General features: G+C 45.5%; 1 protein-coding gene across 1 annotated transcript in view; it reads right to left on the reverse strand.

The window, feature by feature from the left end:
- TTLL5 (tubulin tyrosine ligase like 5) overlaps window positions 1-17,887 on the reverse strand; it is a 798,469-nt gene that overhangs the window by 300,114 nt on the left and 480,468 nt on the right. The window contains 2 exon segments of the mRNA XM_029598396.1: window positions 14,156-14,444; window positions 15,331-15,485. Of these exon segments, the coding sequence (XP_029454256.1) occupies window positions 14,156-14,444; window positions 15,331-15,485 (444 nt within the window).

A 17,887-nucleotide genomic window follows, 5' to 3' on the forward strand; every position in this document is an offset into this window, starting at 1 on the left:
GAGTGGGGGGCGGGGAGAATATGTGGGCTGCACAATTGAAAATTATGGGTGTCTTTAGGTCACAGGTCTTATCCTACCTGAGCGTACTGTGAGCCACTTTTTTTTCTGGAATTTTGAATTTTCTGTGGTAATGGGGAAACGATGCCTGAATACTGTAAAGTGGGTGATTGGAGGTTGCCGATACTTTCCTTATTGCAGCTAATTCAGCTTTAAGGTAAGCCATCTCTCTTTTCATGCAAAAGAGTTCTGAACAAATGGGAGAAGCCCTAAGTTTCCAGATGATTTGCCTCAAGATAAAGGCTCCACAATTGTTACATTGGATAGTCCTCATTTTGCTCATTTGACTTGATAGAGAACAGCAAGCTTAATAACTCTCTGTCAGGACAGCAGGTACCGAGCTTTTAACCCTCCAATATCAGGACAGCAGGCACCGAGCTTTTTAACCCTCTAATGTCAGGACAGCTGGTACCGAGCTTTATAACCCTCTGTCAGGACAGCAGGCACCAAACATTATAACCCTCTATGTCAGGACAGCAGGTACCGAGCTTTATAACCCTCTGTCAGGATAGCAGGTATTGGGCTTTATATCCCTCTGTCAGGATAGCAGATACTGAGCTTTATAAACCTCTGTCAGGACAGCAGGCACCGAGCTTTACAACTCTCTAATGTTAGAACAGCTGGTACCAAGGTTTATATCCCTCTGTCAGGATAGTAGGTACCGAGCTGTATAACCCTCTAATGTCAGGACAGCAGGCATTGAACTTTATATCCCTCTAATGTCAGGATAGCAGGAACAAGAAAATTGGTTCTTGCCTGCTAATTTTCGTTCCTGTAATACCACAGATCAGTCCAGACAAGTGGGTTTTGCCTCCCTACCAACAGATGGAGGCAAAGAACAAAACCTTGAAGCACTGCTACATAACAGAGTGCACCACCTGCAGTTCCCTCAGTATTGACCTGTATCCAAGCCAACTCCTTTCACAGGCTAACAGGGAAAATATAGAATTGGAAACCCCCAAGAACTGGAGCCCAAAACCCTCCCAAAAACTAAATCTGAAATACCCAAACCATGATCAACAACTACCCAAATACCCTGAAAGGCAAACCAACTTGAACTACCAGTTGACAAAAAACATAGTCTTTCGGCAGTGACAGGATGGGTCTCTGGACTGATCTGTGGTATTACAGGAATGAAAATTAGCAGGTAAGAACCAATTTTCCTTTCCTGAACATGCACAGATCAGCCCAGACAAGTGGGATGTACCAAAACACCCCTAGACTGGGCGGGAACCTGAAAGACCCGCACGCAGAACACTCTCACCAATGGACACAACTTGCTGCATCCTCTCGTCCATGCAGTAATGTCTGTGAAAGTATGCAACGAGGACCACACCGCAGCCCTACAAATCTCTTGAGGCGACAGCAACTGACATTCTGCCCAGGAAATGGCTAGAGATCTTGTGGAGTGTGCCTTCAGCCCCGCTGGAACATGACAGCCCTTACAAATATAGGCTGTGCAAATTGCTGCGTTCAACCAACGGGAAACGGTAGCCTTAGAGGCCTTCTTTCCCTTCTTCCTGCCCCCATACAGGACAAAAAGGTGATCAGAGAGCTGGAACTATTCGACAGCTCCAGATAATTTATTTATTTATTTATTTGAAGCTTTTATATACCGAGGTTTAGCACATGCCTTCACCCCGGTTTACATTGGAACGAAACAATGATACATAGAACAATTTGAGAAACAAAAGTATATGCAACTAGCATATGGAGAAGGATGTAACAGGAAATAACTAAAAAATAATTTAATTCAAATAACGAAAAAGAAAATAGAAACGAAAAACGAGGAAGGTATATACAAACTCGTGCTCTGAATACAAGAAAGTCTGAATGGGAAAAGAAGGAAATGAGGGGGGGAATGCAACAGAGTTCTCCTCACAGCCAAAAGATGCAGATCCCTGCCCCTAGGGGAATCCTTAGACCAGTCCAGAAAAGCCAGAAAGTCTACCGATTAACATGAAAGGAGGACACTACCTTAGACCAAAAAGAGGGGACTGCCCACAAGGAAACTCTGTCATGGGAAATCCGCAGAAAGGGATTTTTGCAAGACAGCCTGTAAATCCGAACGCTTTCTGGCCAAACAGAAGGCCACCAGGAACACTGCCTTCAGAGTCAAAACCTTCAGTGTCGCTCTCCTAAAAGTTTCAAACAGAGCCCCACACAAAACTCGCAAGACCAAATTATGGCTCCAAATTGGGCATAACTTCTGGACCGTAAGTCACAAATGCTTGACCCCTTTTAAGAATCGAACCACATCCAGACGCGAGGCCAAGAACCTGCCTCACCATTTGCCCTTAAGAGAGCCCAAAGCTAACACCTGAATGTGAATGGTACTATAGGCGAGACCCTTAGACAAGCCCTGTTGCACAAATTCCAAGATGAAAGGAACCTCCACTGACAGGGAATGCACCTGTCTCTGAAGTCGCCAAGAGTCAAATGCCCTCCAGACCCAAATATACGCCAAAGTGGCAGGTCGACGAGCCTGGAGAAACGTGGAGATAACCTGCTCCGAATAACCTTCCAGGAACAGCTGCCACCTCTCAAAAGACAAGCCGCGAGACAAAAGTGATCCTCTCGATCCAAAAATATGGGTTCCTGATGCAGCAACTTTGGTAGAGGAGCCAGTCGAAGGGATCCGACCACCGCCAGATGCACCAGATCTGCAAACCATGGACACCACAGTCACTCGGGCGCTACCAACACCACTAAACCAGGATGCGCCTGTATTCGCTTCAGAATTCGACCAACCAGATGCCAAGGAAGAAACACGTACAGCAGGATCCCCCACGGCCAAGGGCACACTAGAGCATCCATGCCCATCGAACCGACCACTCTTCTGCGACTAAGAAACCTCTGTTTTTGCATTGAACTGTGTCGCCATGAGGCCCAGCTGGGGAACACCCCACCAAGAACAAATGCAGTTCCAAGCCTCATGGGACAAATCCTATTCTCCCCGGGTCAAGTTGCTGCCTGCTGAGGAAATCTGCCTGTATGTTTTCCGCCTCTGTGACAATCAAGGCCACACGAACAAACGCTGTGCCTCCAAAACTACCGCCCAACTATTCGTCCCGCCTTGACGGTTGATGTACGCCACCATTGTTGCATTGTCCGAAAACACGCAAACCTGCATCTGTGGTGACCACCACCCAAGCCGAGGGTTTCAGGGCCATCCCCTTCATCAGACTGCGCTGAGACAGCCACCAATAGAGATCAGTCCTGGATTCTCGCAGCAGGGGCAACGGAAGATGATATTGACCCTGGACAACAGAGCACGCTGCAGAGGTCATATGTGTGCAAACACCCATGGAATCAAATCTAATGTGGATGCCATGGAACCGAGCACTTGAAAGTAATCCCAAACCATGGGCAACATAAGACGAAGCAGACGTGTCACACCTGTGCCTGCAACCTCCTCACTTGGTCTTCCAACAAGAATATCCTGCCCTTCCTAGTATCGAATACAGCCCCCAGATACTCCAAGGATTGCGTCGGACCCAGATGGCTCTGACATATTTATGACCCAGCTTAGTGACTGCAAGGTGCTTATCACCCGCTGAAGCTACCTCTCGCACTCCTCCTCTGACTTTGCTCGAATGAGCCGATAGTCCAGGTATGGCTGAACCAGAACTTCTTACTTGCGTAGGGCTGCAGCTACCACCACCACCATCTTGGTGAAGGTTTGTGGCATGGTCGACTGTCCGAAAGGAAGGGCCCAAAACTGAAAATGCTGACCCAGCACTATTAAACATGCATGATTATGATAACATTATACTAAACTCTATCTGCCCTAACAACTACACCTGCTTCTCTGAACCTTGCCCAAATTTACATGGAGGAGGTCTACTGGCTATCATCAAATCGTCTCTCCGTCCCTGTAAAAAAATATTAAACCAAAGCCCCTTTGAATTGTTGCTTATTACTACATCTGCCTTCAACATCTGTACAGTCTATTGTCCCCCTGGATCTATCCTCCATGATCCATCTAGTTTGCTCGAAACATAAGCTACTCTATCAGCTGACCTGTCCAAAACAATTGTAACGGGTGACTTCAGTTTACATTATAACACAGATCCATGTCCACCATTGGTAACACACTTTTCAGAAGCATTTTCTGGTCTAGGATGGACTCAATTAATAGATCAACAGACACTTAAATTAGGACATACACTCGATCTTGTTCTCTATAACACGTCTTTCATCTCCTTAACTGCTCTGTTTTTCCAGTTCCATGGTCAGATCACTTTATCATTAAACAAGCCGTAAAGCCCGTTAAAACGGGCTACATCCCTCTGTCTCTCACCTCCCCCTCATTCTCTCTCCCCTCACTCTTCACCACCCCCCTCCCCCACCCACTCCTCTCCACCCTCCCTCTCCTCACTCAGTCCCCCCTCTCCCTCACTCCCTCCCACTCAGTCCCCCCTCTCCCTCCCACTCACTCAGTCCCTCCCTTCACCCACCTCCATTTCCTCCCGGCGCCGTAAGCGCGACTTCCCGCAACCCTCACCCGGCTCCATTGACTCCTCCCGCTCCTGCCGGCAGATCTCGGGGGGGGTGTCACTCCCGCCGCGCGGCAGTGACCCCCGCGAGATCTGCCGGCAGATCTGGGGAGGAGAAGTAGCGGCACCGCGCGCGCGCGGTGCCGCTACTTCTCCTCCCGCTCCTGCCGGCAGATCTCGGGGGGCGCGGGAGTGACACCCTCCCCCCCCCCCCCCGAGATCTGCCGGCAGATCTGGGGAGGAGAAGCAGCAGCACCGCGCGCGCGCGGCGCCGCTGCTTCTCCTCCCGCTCCTGCGGCCCCACCGCCATTTTTTTTTTCCTGATCGACGTCCTTGCCCGCACATGCGCAGTAGAGCTGCGCTCTACTGCGCATTTGCGGGCCGTCGGTCACAGGCCATTTATAAGGTAGATTAACAGGATCCCATATACCAAAATCCACATATCTTCACTCTGATAAAAAACTAATCTATAAAAGAAAACCAATCGATCTAGACTTATTTGGCAATCACCTTTCAGAACAACTTACATTATCAACTAACCTTGACTCTCAAACAGATATTGATAGTGAATTCATAAACTGGTCTAACATAGTATATAAATCCTACGATACTTTTGCACCCAAAAAACTTTGTTCAATACGCTCACGTGACCATGCACCATGGTATACCATAGAAATATTCTATGTAAAGACCAAATTATGCCGCCTTGAGCAACAATGGCGCAACAATCCAATTCCTAAACGAAAAAATGCTTATTACACGTCTCAACTACTATAAAAAACAAATTAAATTTAGTAAGAAATCATTCTATGAAAAAAAAAAATCTCTGCTGCTGATGGTAACAGTAGTGTATTATTTAACATTGTCCAATAAAACAAAACAGAAGACGGTCCAATGTAGCCAAGGCAAACAAAACAGCAGCAAGATGAATTTCAAGCAGCAACATTTGTCTTCTCTGATGTTTCATACACATCAAGATAAAATAACTATTTATAGGATCTAAGTTGTCCATATATACAAATATTTGGCACTATTTGTTTCTTTCAGCCAATTTTGACAGTGATATACATAAGAACATCTGTGTAGCATTAAATACAAAACAATAGCCTGATTCTAAATAACTGATCTATGGCGTCTCCGACTCTTGGCTGCTGGGTCGCTGAGAATTCCGCTTCCACATCACAGTATGACTGTTAGGTTTTGTTTGATTTGGGTGGGGGGAAGGGAGGGTTGATGTCATAACTTGTTCTCTGACATGTACTTGCACTATAAATGTTCTGCCAGTTGTCGGACACTGAAGTGTACCTGTGTCTGGCTAACTCTTTTGTTCTTGTTATTATGTGGAAAATGTAATAAAAATTGTTAAATATAAATACAAAACAAAGACAATTGAGCCTCTGATGCAGCTGATTAGGCGAAACTCAGCCGTAGTCGGGCGTTTTATTTAATAATATTAATAAGACTTCTTTCCACGGCATACAGTCTTGCTGTTGTTTTGTTTGCCTTATTTAACATTGTAAAATCCTTGATAACAACCAAAAATAACCAACTGGACCATCTCTCAAATTCTTTCTGCAATATTGCAAACCACCTTAAAGATAAAATTTTAAATCTTTCATCAAAATTTAATCTGCCTATTCCAAGTAGCACCCAAGCTTCCCCATCTTACTCCTAGTCTGAATTTTCCACCATTTCTATAGACACAACTATTCAAATTCTTTCGAAAAAAAATCTCAAATAGTCCGTTTAACCCCTGTCCTGGCATACTGCTATGTGACATCTGTGAATCATTAGCTCCCTCACTAACTCACTTAATCAACTCATCACTAGTAACTGGAATTTTCCCAGCCTCACTTAAAAGAACCTCAATTCTGCCCATGCCTAAGGAAAAAAACAACTGATGTTACTCTCTTAAGTAACTATCGCCCAATCGCATTCGATTATTAGGAATGTAGATAGCTGGCTGGCGGGTGGGCGTGAGGATCGCCTGGTAACATGCCTACCTGGTGCGAAGGTGGCGGACCTCACGCGACACCTAGATAGGATTTTAGACAGTGCTGGGGAGGAGCCGGCTGTCGTGGTACACGTGGGCACCAACGACATAGGAAAATGTGGGAGGGAGGTTCTGGAAGCCAAATTTAGGCTCTTAGGTAGAAAGATTAAATCCAGAACCTCCAGGGTAGCATTCTCTGAAATGCTCCCTGTTCCACGCGCAGGTCACCAGAGGCAGGCAGAGCTCCGGAGTCTCAATGCGTGGATGAGACGATGGTGCAAGGAAGAGGGATTCAGTTTTGTTAGGAACTGGGGAACCTTTTGGGGAAGGGGGAGTCTCTTCCGAAGGGATGGGCTCCACCTTAACCAGGGTGGAACCAGACTGCTGGCGCTAACCTTTAAAAAGGAGATAGAGCAGCTTTTAAACTAGAACAAAGGGGAAAGCCGACAGTCGCTCAGCAGCGCATGGTTCGGAGAGATGTATCTTTAAAGGATACTAATGATGCATTAGAATTAGGGCATCCCGACAGTGAGGTTCCAATAATTAGAAAAGTAGTCCAAGTGCCTGTAACTAAAAACTCACCTGAGCTAAAAAATTCTAACTTATCCCTATCAATTAAAAAGCAGAATAAAAATACAATCAAAAAACAAACTTTGAAATGTTTGTATGCTAATGCCAGAAGTCTAAGAAGTAAGATGGGAGAATTAGAATGTATAGCAGTAAATGATGACATAGACTTAATTGGCATCTCAGAGACATGGTGGAAAGAGGATAACCAATGGGACAGTGCTATACCGGGGTACAAATTATATCGCAATGACAGAGAGGAGCAGTCGGGAGGAGGTGTGGCGCTTTATGTCCGGGATGGCATAGAGTCCAACAGGATAAACATCCTGCATGAGACTAAATACAAAATTGAATCTTTATGGGTAGAAATCCCTTGTGTATCAGGGAAGACTACAGTGATAGGGGTATACTACCGTCCACCTGGTCAAGATGGTGAGATGGACAGTGAAATGCTAAGAGAAATTAGGGAAGCTAACCAAATTGGTAGTGCAGTAATAATGGGAGACTTCAATTACCCCAATATAGACTGGGTAAATGTATCATCGGGTCACGCTAGAGAGATAACGTTCCTGGATGGAATAAATGATAGCTTTATGGAGCAATTGGTTCAGGAACAGACGAGAGAGGGAGCAATTTTAGATCTAATTCTCAGTGGAGCACCGGACTTGGTGAGAGAGGTAACGGTGGTGGGGCCACTTGGCAATAGTGATCATAATATGATCAAATTTGATTTAATGACTGGAAAAGGAACAGTGTGCAAATCCAAGGCTCTCGTGCTAAACTTTCAAAAGGGAAACTTTGATAAAATGAGAAAAATTGTTAGAAAAAAACTGAAAGGAGCAGCTACAAAAGTAAAAAATGTCCAAGAGGCGTGGTCATTGTTAAAAAATACCATTCTAGAAGCACAGTCCAGATGTATTCCACACATTAAGAAAGGTGGAAAGAAGGCAAAACGATTACCGGCATGGTTAAAAGGGGAGGTGAAAGAAGCTATTTTAGCCAAAAGATCTTCATTCAAAAATTGGAAGAAGGATCCAACAGAAGAAAATAGGATAAAGCATAAACATTGGCAAGTTAAATGTAAGACATTGATAAGACAGGCTAAGAGAGAATTTGAAAAGAAGTTGGCTGTAGAGGCAAAAACTCACAGTAAAAACTTTTTTAAATATATCCGAAGCAGAAAGCCTATGAGGGAGTCAGTTGGACCGTTAGATGATCGAGGGGTTAAAGGGGCACTTAGAGAAGATAAGGCCATCGCGGAAAGATTAAATGATTTCTTTGCTTCGGTGTTTACTGAAGAAGATGTTGGGGAGGTACCCGTAATGGAGAAGGTTTTCATGGGTAATGATTCAGATGGACTGAATCAAATCACGGTGAACCTAGAAGATGTGGTAGGCCTGATTGACAAACTGAAGAGTAGTAAATCACCTGGACCGGATGGTATACACCCCAGAGTTCTGAAGGAACTAAAAAATGAAATTTCAGACCTATTAGTAAAAATTTGTAACTTATCATTAAAATCATCCATTGTACCTGAAGACTGGAGGATAGCAAATGTAACCCCAATATTTAAAAAGGGCTCCAGGGGCGATCCGGGAAACTACAGACCGGTTAGCCTGACTTCAGTGCCAGGAAAAATAGTGGAAAGTGTTCTAAACATCAAAATCACAGAACATATAGAAAGACATGGTTTAATGGAACAAAGTCAGCATGGCTTTACCCAGGGCAAGTCTTGCCTCACAAATCTGCTTCACTTTTTTGAAGGAGTTAATAAACATGTGGATAAAGGTGAACCGGTAGATATAGTATACTTGGATTTTCAGAAGGCGTTTGACAAAGTTCCTCATGAGAGGCTTCTAGGAAAAGTAAAAAGTCATGGGATAGGTGGCAATGTCCTTTCGTGGATTGCAAACTGGCTAAAAGACAGGAAACAGAGAGTAGGATTAAATGGGCAATTTTCTCAGTGGAAGGGAGTGGACAGTGGAGTGCCTCAGGGATCTGTATTGGGACCCTTACTGTTCAATATATTTATAAATGATCTGGAAAGAAATACGACTAGTGAGATAATCAAATTTGCAGATGACACAAAATTGTGCAGAGTAGTTAAATCACAAGCAGATTGTGATAAATTGCAGGAAGACCTTGTGAGACTGGAAAATTGGGCATCCAAATGGCAGATGAAATTTAATGTGGATAAGTGCAAGGTGATGCATATAGGTAAAAATAACCCATGCTATAATTACACGATGTTGGGTTCCATATTAGGTGCTACAACCCAAGAAAGAGATCTAGGTGTCATAGTGGATAACACATTGAAATCGTCGGTTCAGTGTGCTGCGGCAGTCAAAAAAGCAAACAGAATGTTGGGAATTATTAGAAAAGGAATGATGAAGAAAACGGAAAATGTCATAATGCCTCTGTATCGCTCCATGGTGAGACCGCACCTTGAATACTGTGTACAATTCTGGTCGCCGCATCTCAAAAAAGATATAATTGCGATGGAGAAGGTACAGAGAAGGGCTACCAAAATGATAAGGGGAATGGAACAACTCCCCTATGAGGAAAGACTAAAGAGGTTAGGACTTTTCAGCTTGGAGAAGAGACGACTGAGGGGGGATATGATAGAGGTGTTTAAAATCATGAGAGGTCTAGAACGGGTAGATGTGAATCAGTTATTTACTCTTTCGGATAGTAGAAAGACTAGGGGACACTCCATGAAGTTAGCATGGGGCACATTTAAAACTGATCGGAGAAAGTTCTTTTTTACTCAACGCACAATTAAACTCTGGAATTTGTTGCCAGAGAATGTGGTTCGTGCAGTTAGTATAGCTGTGTTTAAAAAAGGATTGGATAAGTTCTTGGAGGAGAAGTCCATTACCTGCTATTAAGTTCACTTAGAGAATAGCCACTGCCATTAGCAATGGTTACATGGAATAGACTTAGTTTTTGGGTACTTGCCAGGTTCTTATGGCCTGGATTGGCCACTGTTGGAAACAGGATGCTGGGCTTGATGGACCCTTGGTCTGACCCAGTATGGCATTTTCTTATGTTCTCACTACCCCAGCTAAATTAATTGAATCAGTCGTCCTACACCAATTAAACGAATACATTGAAGACAACAACATCTTGCATCCAAACCAACATGGCTTCAGGAAAGGTCACAGCACTGAAACCCTCCATCTCTCATCCTGCGACTCCATAACTCGAGGTTTCGACTCCAACATAGATTACATCCTTATTCTCCTTGACATCTCTGCTGCTTTCGATACCCTAAACCACAACATTCTCTGTACCAATCTACAAAATATCGGTATTACTGGTAAAGTTCTCGACTGGTTCAGATCTTTCTCGCATCATCGTCCGCAACAAATTAATCTCAAACAATACTGCTTTGATTTGCATTATACTGATTCTGGAGTACCACAAGGATCCACACTTTCTGCTATCTTGTTTAATATATACCTTCTTCCACTATGCCAACTTCTATCAAGTCTCAATATAAATTATAAAATCTATGCAGATGACATACAATTTATCCTTCCACATGATACATCATGGAAACACACCTTCTCACTAGCCCAATCTACCTGAAAACAATAAATACTTGGTTAATACATAACCTTCTCACCCTCAATGCAGAAAAAATTGAAATCATACACTTATTCACCATCCTAAACTCTACTTACGCCCCTCCCATTGAACTTATCTTTGACAAATGCCATATACCCATACACAGCTATGCTTGCAACCTGGGTGTTCTTATTGATTCTAAATTATCAATGTCCATAAATATTGCATCCATCACAAAATCATCTTTTTTAAAATTCACTTACTCAAGAACCTTAAACCAATTCTCTTCCCTTCCGATTTTCGATATGTGCTTCAGTCCCTTATCTTGACAAGTCTCAATTATTGCAAATCCTTATACATAGGCCTCCCCAACTATGGTATGCAATACAATCACTCCAATTGATCCAAAATTGTGCAGCCACACTCCTTACAGACAACCCCCCCTCCCCCGCAGGAATCACATAACTCCTATTCTCATGCAACTACACTGGTTACCCATTTGTCAGCGAATCCAATATAAAATCCTAATGCTAATTCATATCTTGTTAAACAGTACTTCATCTATATGGTTATGTTCCACCTTCTGAATTTACCAACCCCCCCATCATCTACTGACAAAAATTTTCTCCAAATCCCCACAGTAAAAACTGCCAGACTGAACTTAACTCGTAATCGTGCCTTTTCAGTAGCAGGACCTAAACTTTGGAATTCTCTACCCAATCATATCCACCAACTCACCACAAAACACAATTTCAAAAAAGCTGTAAAAACGTACTTAATCTCACAAGCCTTTCTAGTCCGCAATGCTAAACCATTACTTAAATTGTATTTCCCATCTTTACTTTTTCAGAGACTGCAATTTCTCTTTGTATCTGATGCTTTTTAATTTGTGCTATTCCTTTTATCTTGTCTATTATGTATATTTCTTTTAATTTGTAAACCGCTTAGATCCACTTTGTGTGTGTATACGCAGTATATAAAAACCTTTTAAGTAAATAAATAAATAAATAAATAAATGAAGAAACTTCTGATGGTCCATCCAAATCGGAATATGAAGATACGCCTCTGTCAATTCAATTCAATTGACGCCAGGAACTCTCCTTTATTTATTTTATTTATTTGTTTTTATATAACTACGTTCAAAATATATATCACATCGGTTTACAATAAAACATAAAATAAGCAGTTAAGTAAAACTAAGCTCATTAGACTACAACCATGCGCAGTGTCCCCATATGAAAACATGGCACCTTAAGGGCCCTGTTCACCTTCTGCAGATCGAAAATGTGACGAAAGGTATCCTCCACCCTCCTTCTTGGGAACCACAAAGCAAATGGAGTACCTGCCCTGCTCTTGTACCTCCTGTGGCATGGCACTATGACACGTAGAGCCAGCAACCTTTGCAGCATCCACCACACAGCCTCCTGCTTGCTGTGAGAAACCATGTGAGACTCGAGAAAGGTCTCCCTAACCAGGCACAAAAATATGAGTGTAGCCATCTCTTATGACTTCTAGCACCCAACAGTCCGACGTAATTCAGGTCCACTCCATGTAAAAGCTGTACAAGCTGCCCCCTACAGCTTCTATGCAGGAGTGGGACACCCTGGCTTCCTTGTGTTGACTTTCCACCCCCGGCCCCTTGACTGGCACCATCCCTGGAACCTCTACAGCCTCTATGAAAGGAATGCAGGTGGTTGCCGTCGGCTTCGCAGATGCGTTGGAGGTGGTCCTACCAGACCAAAATCTCAAATCCCTGAACCGGGTTCAAGGCGGGAACACCTTCTTACTAGTGCGCTTATCCTCAGGCAGCCTGTTCCACCGATTCCCCCATCTTCATCAGCTGATCCAAATCCTCCCCAAAGAGAAGCTTCCCTTTGAAAGGGAGTTTACACAGCCGAGCCTTCGACCGCATGTCTGCTGACCAATCACACCCACAAAAGCCTGCAGGCCGCAACCGCCAATACCATACTCCTGGCTGATGAGTGAACCAAATCATAGAATGCATCGGCTACATAAGTCACTCCAGCCTCTAAACGAACTGACTGCAGGGCACCATCTCCTGTCGAAGTTGGATCCTGTGCTTTCTGCACCTCACACAGACACGCCCTCTGCATCAAGCTCACACAAACAGCGGCCCAAAGACTCAGTGCAGGACCTCAAGCATCCTCTTTAGGTGAATCTCCAACTTGCGGTCCTGCACATCCTTCAGTCCCCGCCACTGGGATGGTCATCTTTTAAGTGACCGCTAACACCGCAGTATCCACAAAGTCTCCTCCATAAGGGGATATAGATTCCCAACTTCCTGATCTTCTTAGGTAAGGGAAAGGCACTCGGGAGGCCCCTCAGCCCATACAGGAATGGACTCACCTCCTCACTATCTGACGAGTCATTTTAACCCCCAATTCCTCCAAGACCTGGGGAATAAGAGGGCTTAGTTCCACCTTCTTAAATAAATGGACAACTCAAGGATCATCCCCGATCTGATCATTCATCCAGCTCCAGGTCATCCTTAGCTACATCTGGGTCCACACCTGGTGCCACAGTCACGTCAGCATCTGTGGATTATTCATGGAGTCCCCTCCATCCCTGGGGTCCACCTTCAACTCCGCCTGATGCAGTCCCAGATGATGCAGTAGGTCCCCTGACCCATCTGCGGCCCTCTTAGGCTTCTTCAGCAAGGATAGAGGAGGCCTGACTCTCGCCCACTTCCCCTTAACCCCCTTCCTTGCCAGGAAGGCTTTGTTGCATCAACAGAATAAAGTTTGGCAAAATTCCCTCAAGACCATCCATCCCCTGCTCCAGATTATCGGAGTCACCCCCTCATCAGAGTACCCCTGAACCACATGAGAAAACGGGGGAGGGGAATCTCTGGGTTCCCTAGTTAAAAAGAATTCCTGCCTGTGGCCCTCCAGACCCCTTGGCCGCCGACACCAATGTCACCCCCGAAGGGTGGGAAATCCAGACAGAGGCCTCGGAGGTCCTGAGGGAACCAGTCCCCTGGCTTTCAGGGCCCCTGGCACGATGCGAGCAAGCACAAGGCAGGGTTTCCCCCCCGGACGTCCAGCTCAAACTGAGGGATGGTCCACCAAGGAGCCTAACTCCTCAGGGAGCTTCCTCCAAAATTCTCCTACTTCAATTTTTTTCTTTCTCTTTCTTAATCTCAGATTCCAGGGTTGCACCTCTGCCATCTGCTGGAGTCAGAGAAATACTGAGGGGACTGCAGGTGGCACTCTCCGTTATGTAGCAGTGCCTCAAAGTTTTGTTTCTCTGTCTCCATCTGCTGGTAGGGAGGCAAAACTCACTTCTCTGGACTGATCTGGGTATGTTCAGGAATGAACTTTATAACCTTCTGATGTCAAGACAGCAGGTACCGAGCTTTATAACCCTCCAATGTCAGGACCAATGGTATTACGTTTTTGTTAGATGCCTCATGAATGTATGTAGCTTTTTCGCTCTTTCAGATTCTGACCTTAAATTGCCATCTTCCTGCAAGAACTTCAGTATGTTCAGCTGAGGTTTTTTTAGTTTGACCGCCTTTGTGTCACATTTATCATTCAGTTCGGAGCCTGCTCTTTGGTTCAGGAAGACATCATCCTGGTGGCACCTCATATCTTTTGCAGCTCTGACTCGTGCTAGTCCAAGGGCAGTAGTGCAATGAGCCTCCTCTTCTTCATTCTCTACTACTTCTTCTGGCTCCTCCTCCTCCTCCTCCCGCTCAGACCCGCTTCCCAGTTGAGCTGCCGCTGCTCTGGAGGAGTCTGTAAGATGAAGTGAAATTAATAATAAAAGAAAATCCAACATTTAAAGCATAACTACATGGAGACTTTTTGGGGGCAGAGATTGTTAGCCCTGCAGTTTCCTCATTCTCTTTTGGGCTTCCAGCTCAAGCTGAACTTCCCACACTGGGGTTAAGGTGATTTAAGGCTTCAACCAACTTTCCTATCTTTAACTCTCTCCCCCCTTTTCAGATAGACATTGCAGCATCAGACACTAGTGCATCCTGAGTCTAGCCACTAGCAGTTGCTCTTGTGCAATGCCTGGGCCTCCCCTCCCCTGCCTAATCCCCAACTCTCACTGACCAAAAAGTCACATCCAGATTTCCTGTATGGCAATGCAGAGCATCTCGTTTGTGATGATATGCAATTACCAGCTACCACAGTAATGGCTTCAAGTCGCAATACTTTACCAGGAGAAGCAATGTCCGTGCCCTTAACTCTCTGCCCCAGTATCAATTTAAGTAATCCCAGCATCACCACCCCATGTCCCAGTGCCATTAGAAGCAATGCAAGCACCCACAATCCCATGCCCCAGTACCACTGGATGCAAACTCAATGCACTGATATATCTGCCTTTGGTAGCAACATGAGCTCCCGTCTGTGCTGTTCTCCTGTACCAGAAAGTACAAGCAAATTTGGAACACTGATGCTAATTGTGCTGCCAGCATGGAGGCTGACTCTATATTAATACCACTGCGACTCAGTATCACCTCCCTGAATGCATGCCTCAGCACATCTACCTGTACATTGTGCAGCTTGGTAACATCTTTCCCAAGTGAATCTTGGTGCTGCCTCCCTGCTTGTGCGTGCATATCTTTTCCATCTGTGTGTCTCAGTATTACCTCCCTACATACATCAGCACATTTACCTGTTCTTCTCACCAATGCTAACTTCAGTCTGCCAAGACGCCGTCTGCGCTTTCGCACCTCCAGAGACAGGAGTTTCCGTTCATAGAGCATTGCATGAACTCTGGCCTGAGTGGATAAGGAGATTGAACCCATCTCTGGGCCATTCACCAATGACCTGTGGAAATATTAGCACAAAAATCCTCCTCAGATGTGCCAGATGCCACAGACTGACAGTGTTGCTGCCTGGAACAGTTATTTGAAATGTTCCTGTGGCAACGCAAAGCACAGTTGCTTACCTGTAACAGGTGTTCTCCCAGGAGAGCAGGATGTTAGTCCTTACATATGGGTGACATCATCAGATGGAGCCCTTTCACAAAACACTTTTGTCAAAGTTTCTAGAACTTTGACTAGCACACTGAGCATGCCCAGCATGGCACTAACCCTGCAGCCACCAGGGGTCCCCCTTCAGTCTCGTTTGTAGCAAAAGTACAAGCGAAAAATAAAATAATAAAACGTAAGTGAACCCAACTCCGCGGGGTGGCGGGTGGGTTTCCTGAGGACTAACATCCTGCTGTCCTGTGAGAACTCCTGTTACAGGTAAGCAACTCTGCTTTCTCCTAGGACAAGCAGGATGGTAGTCCTCACATATGTGTGAATAGCAAGCTATAGGCTGAGTCATACGTATGAGACCAAGCAGCACCAAACATGTGCAACAGGCACAACTGGGGTGCTGCTGGCAAGGACGAGGCAGCCTGAAATTCACAGCGGGTCGAGGTAGGATTAGTTGGGTTCCTACACTGGAAACAAATTTCTTAGGACAGACTGGCCAAAGACGGAATCCTGTCGCCCAGCCTTGTCCAGGCAGTAGTGAGCTGCAAAGGTGTGGAGAGAGCTCCATGTCACAGCCCTGCAGATGTCAGCAATCGGTACTGAACGGTAGTGTGCTACTGACGTTGCCACTGCTCTGACTGAGTGTGCCTTCACTCGTCCCTGTAATGGAAGGCCTGCTTGCTGGTGACAGAATGCGATGCAGTCTGCCAACCAGTTTGACAGTGCTTGTTTGCCCACCGCATTCCCAAGTTTGTTCTTATCAAAAGATACAAAGAGTTGGGTGGACTTCCTGGGTGAACGTGAGGTCTTGGAAAGAAAGTGGGCAAGACTATGGACTGATTTAAATGGAAATCAGTTACCACCTTAGGAAGGAATTTAGGGTGAGTGCGGAGAACCACCCAGTCATGGAGGAACCTTGTGTAGGGTGAGAAGGTCACAAGGGCCTGTAACTCACTTACCCTGCGAGCAGACATGATGGCTACTAGGAAAAGAACTTTCCATGTAAGGTATCTGAGTTCTCAGGAGTGCAAGGGCTCAAAAGGAGTGTGCATGAGCCGTGCAAGTACGACACTGAGGTCCCATGCCACGACCAGTGGCCGTAGAGGAGGCTTAAGCTGTAAATAAGCCTCTCATGAAGCAACTTACCAGGGATTGAGCCGTTATCGGGGCATCCCCTATTCCTTGATGGTAAGCAGAGATGGCACTAAGGTGCACTCGGATAGATGAAGTCTGGAGACCAGATTCCGAGAGGTGTCAGAGATAATCTAACAGACTCGATGTGGGGCAAGAAAAGGGATCCAAGCCCTTCTGTGCGCACAAGGTAAATCTCTTCCATTTAGAACGGTAGGATTTTCGCATGGAAAGCTTCCGTAGCTACTAGGACTTGAGATACGTCACTAGAAAGATTGAGTGGTTGTAGTATCAACCTTTCAACATCCAGGCCATCAGAGAGAGGGCCTGGAGGTTCGGGTGGCATAACTTGCCGTGATTCTGTGTTATGAGGTTGGCTGACGTTGCCCAGGAGAATGGGGTCCTGGACAGAAATGTCGAGAAGTATGGGAAACCAAATTTGGCATGGCCAATTCAGGACTATGAGAATCATTAAGCCCCAGTCCTGTTATAGCTTCATGAGAGTCTTGCTTATTAGCGGAATCAGAGGATACGCCGCATAAAGCAGGCCCTTTGTTCCAGGGATGGGCGAAGGCATCCCTGGCTGGTGCTAGCCAATCCCTGTGCAGAGAGCAGAAGCATTCCACTTTGTGGTTCTAGCTGGACGCAAAGAGGTCGATAGTTGGATGACTCTACCGGTGGAAGAGTCTGCTCGCAACCAAGGGATCCAGAGACCATTTGTGGGGCTGGAAACGTCGGCTGAGGCGGTCTGCCAGTGCCCGGTAGATAAGTGGCTCGCAGAAGAATGGAATGCGACAGGGCCCAAGCCCAAATCTGCGCTGCCTCCTGGCAAAGCATATAAGAGCCTGTGCCCCCCTGTTTGTTCAGGTGCCACATTACAACTTGGTCGTTTGTTTGAATCAGGACAACTTTGTTGGAGAGGCAGTCCTGAAATGCATAAAGGGCGTACACCACATCTCTTGAAGCTCCAGAAAGTTGATTTGATGGGTCACTTTGGCTGTTGTCCAAGTCCCTTGAGTTTGAAGGCCTTGGATGTGGGCTCCCCAACCTAGGTTGGAGGCGTCCGCAGTTAAGGTCACCTGAGAAGCCGATTGCTGGAAAGGTAGACCCACTTGT

This window comes from Rhinatrema bivittatum, chromosome 4 (assembly GCF_901001135.1).
Source record: "Rhinatrema bivittatum chromosome 4, aRhiBiv1.1, whole genome shotgun sequence".
NCBI lineage: Eukaryota > Metazoa > Chordata > Amphibia > Gymnophiona > Rhinatrematidae > Rhinatrema > Rhinatrema bivittatum.